Raw genomic sequence first — 1591 nt, 5'->3', positions numbered from 1 at the left:
ACATTTGTAAAAAGGTTTTCCTTTGCATTTGGTTTAAGTTTTCATATTACCCAATCCCATGATATTGGTGGCTATCACGGAGCCCATCAATTTTCCTAAGATTCAGTGAGACAATCTGACCTCTGGCCTTCATACATTATGTCAGGATACAGACATTCTTTGTTCACTAAGGGAAATCACAGCAGTAATAGCATTCAGTCCTTATATTTATTCAACTATTTTGAATGTCCTACTAAAATTAAAATCCATTTTAAGTACATAGAATAATAAGACATACATTTTATTTATCACTAGCCCATTTTCTCTCCACAACTGGGTTCTTCTTCTTGCCCCACAATCTCCTCACAGCAAATTTCACCTCTGCATTTCTGAGTGTGTAGATGATGGGGTTCAGCATGGGGGTAATGACTGTGTAGAACACAGCCACTAGTTTATCTGCAGTGAAAGTAGAAGAGGGCCGCAAGTAGAGGAACGTGGCAGGTCCAAAGAACAAGACGACCACTGTGATGTGGGAGGCACATGTAGAGAGGGCTTTGTGCCTCCCCTCTGCAGAATGGTTCCTCAAGTTGACCAGGATAACAATATAGGAAGGCACCAAGATGACGAGGGAGCACAAGGAAATTAAGCCACTGTTGGCCAATACAATGACACCCTCCACAAATGTGTCAGTGCAGGCAAGCTTGAATAATGGCTGAAGGTCACAGAGATAGTGGTCAATTATATTTGGGCCACAAAAGGGCAATTGGATGGTGATAAGAACCTGAATTACGGAGTGTAAAAAGCCCCCCAGCCAGGAACCAGCCACTAGTACATGACACAGTTGACGGTTCATAATGTTCATATAATGAAGAGGCTTGCAGATGGCCACGTAGCGGTCATAAGCCATTACCACAAGCAAAACGGTCTCAGTGACCCCCAAGAAGTGGAAGAAAAATATCTGAGCCAGACAGCTCTTTAGGGAAATGGTTTTAATCTTGGTCATTAAGTCTGTGATGAACTTAGGGACAACAGTGGAGGAATAACTGATCTCCACCAGGGACAGGTAGCTAAGGAAGAAGTACATAGGGGACTGTAGACTCTTGCTGACACTGACTGTCAACACGATGAGGCCATTGCCCACCACCGTGGCCAGGTACACGGAAAGAAACACCACAAAGCACACTCTCTGCACCTCTGGATCATGGAAAAGACCAGTGAGAATTAACTCAGTCACATTATTTGTACTGGCCATGAGTTCCATTTGGAGAAGATGGACCTGAGAGAAGAATCTTGAGACAAAACAAACGCAATCATTAAACCAATCTAATTTTTTTTTTTTTTTTAGCATGTTCAACACCTGGTGGTTTATAGAAATCTTCCACACATATTGTCTGACTGGTTTAATTATTTCTGTATGTATGTATTTAGTCATGTAGTAAATTTTTATTCATTTGCTGTTTAATAGTCTATACAAGACACTAATCAAACAACCTTACAAACACTCCATGATCCCCATATTACAAACAAGAAAAATGAAGCTTAAAGGAATGGATGCAGGACTAGAGCTGATCACCGTATTCCAATTCATATGTTATTTCAAGTATACCACATT

At 41.0% G+C, this 1591-nt stretch overlaps 1 protein-coding gene across 1 annotated transcript; it reads right to left on the bottom strand.

Moving 5' to 3' along the window:
- Positions 1 to 280: 280 nt before the first annotated feature.
- LOC126080132 (olfactory receptor 4B1-like) lies at positions 281 to 1231 on the bottom strand. Its single transcript, XM_049891428.1, has one exon. It carries the CDS (start codon positions 1229 to 1231, stop codon positions 281 to 283), a length of 951 nt encoding a protein of 316 aa, XP_049747385.1.
- Between the last annotated feature and the right edge of the window lie 360 nt (positions 1232 to 1591).

This window comes from Elephas maximus, chromosome 7, assembly GCF_024166365.1.
Source record: "Elephas maximus indicus isolate mEleMax1 chromosome 7, mEleMax1 primary haplotype, whole genome shotgun sequence".
Lineage (NCBI taxonomy): Eukaryota > Metazoa > Chordata > Mammalia > Proboscidea > Elephantidae > Elephas > Elephas maximus.
This window is presented reverse-complemented; position numbering and strand designations above follow the sequence as displayed.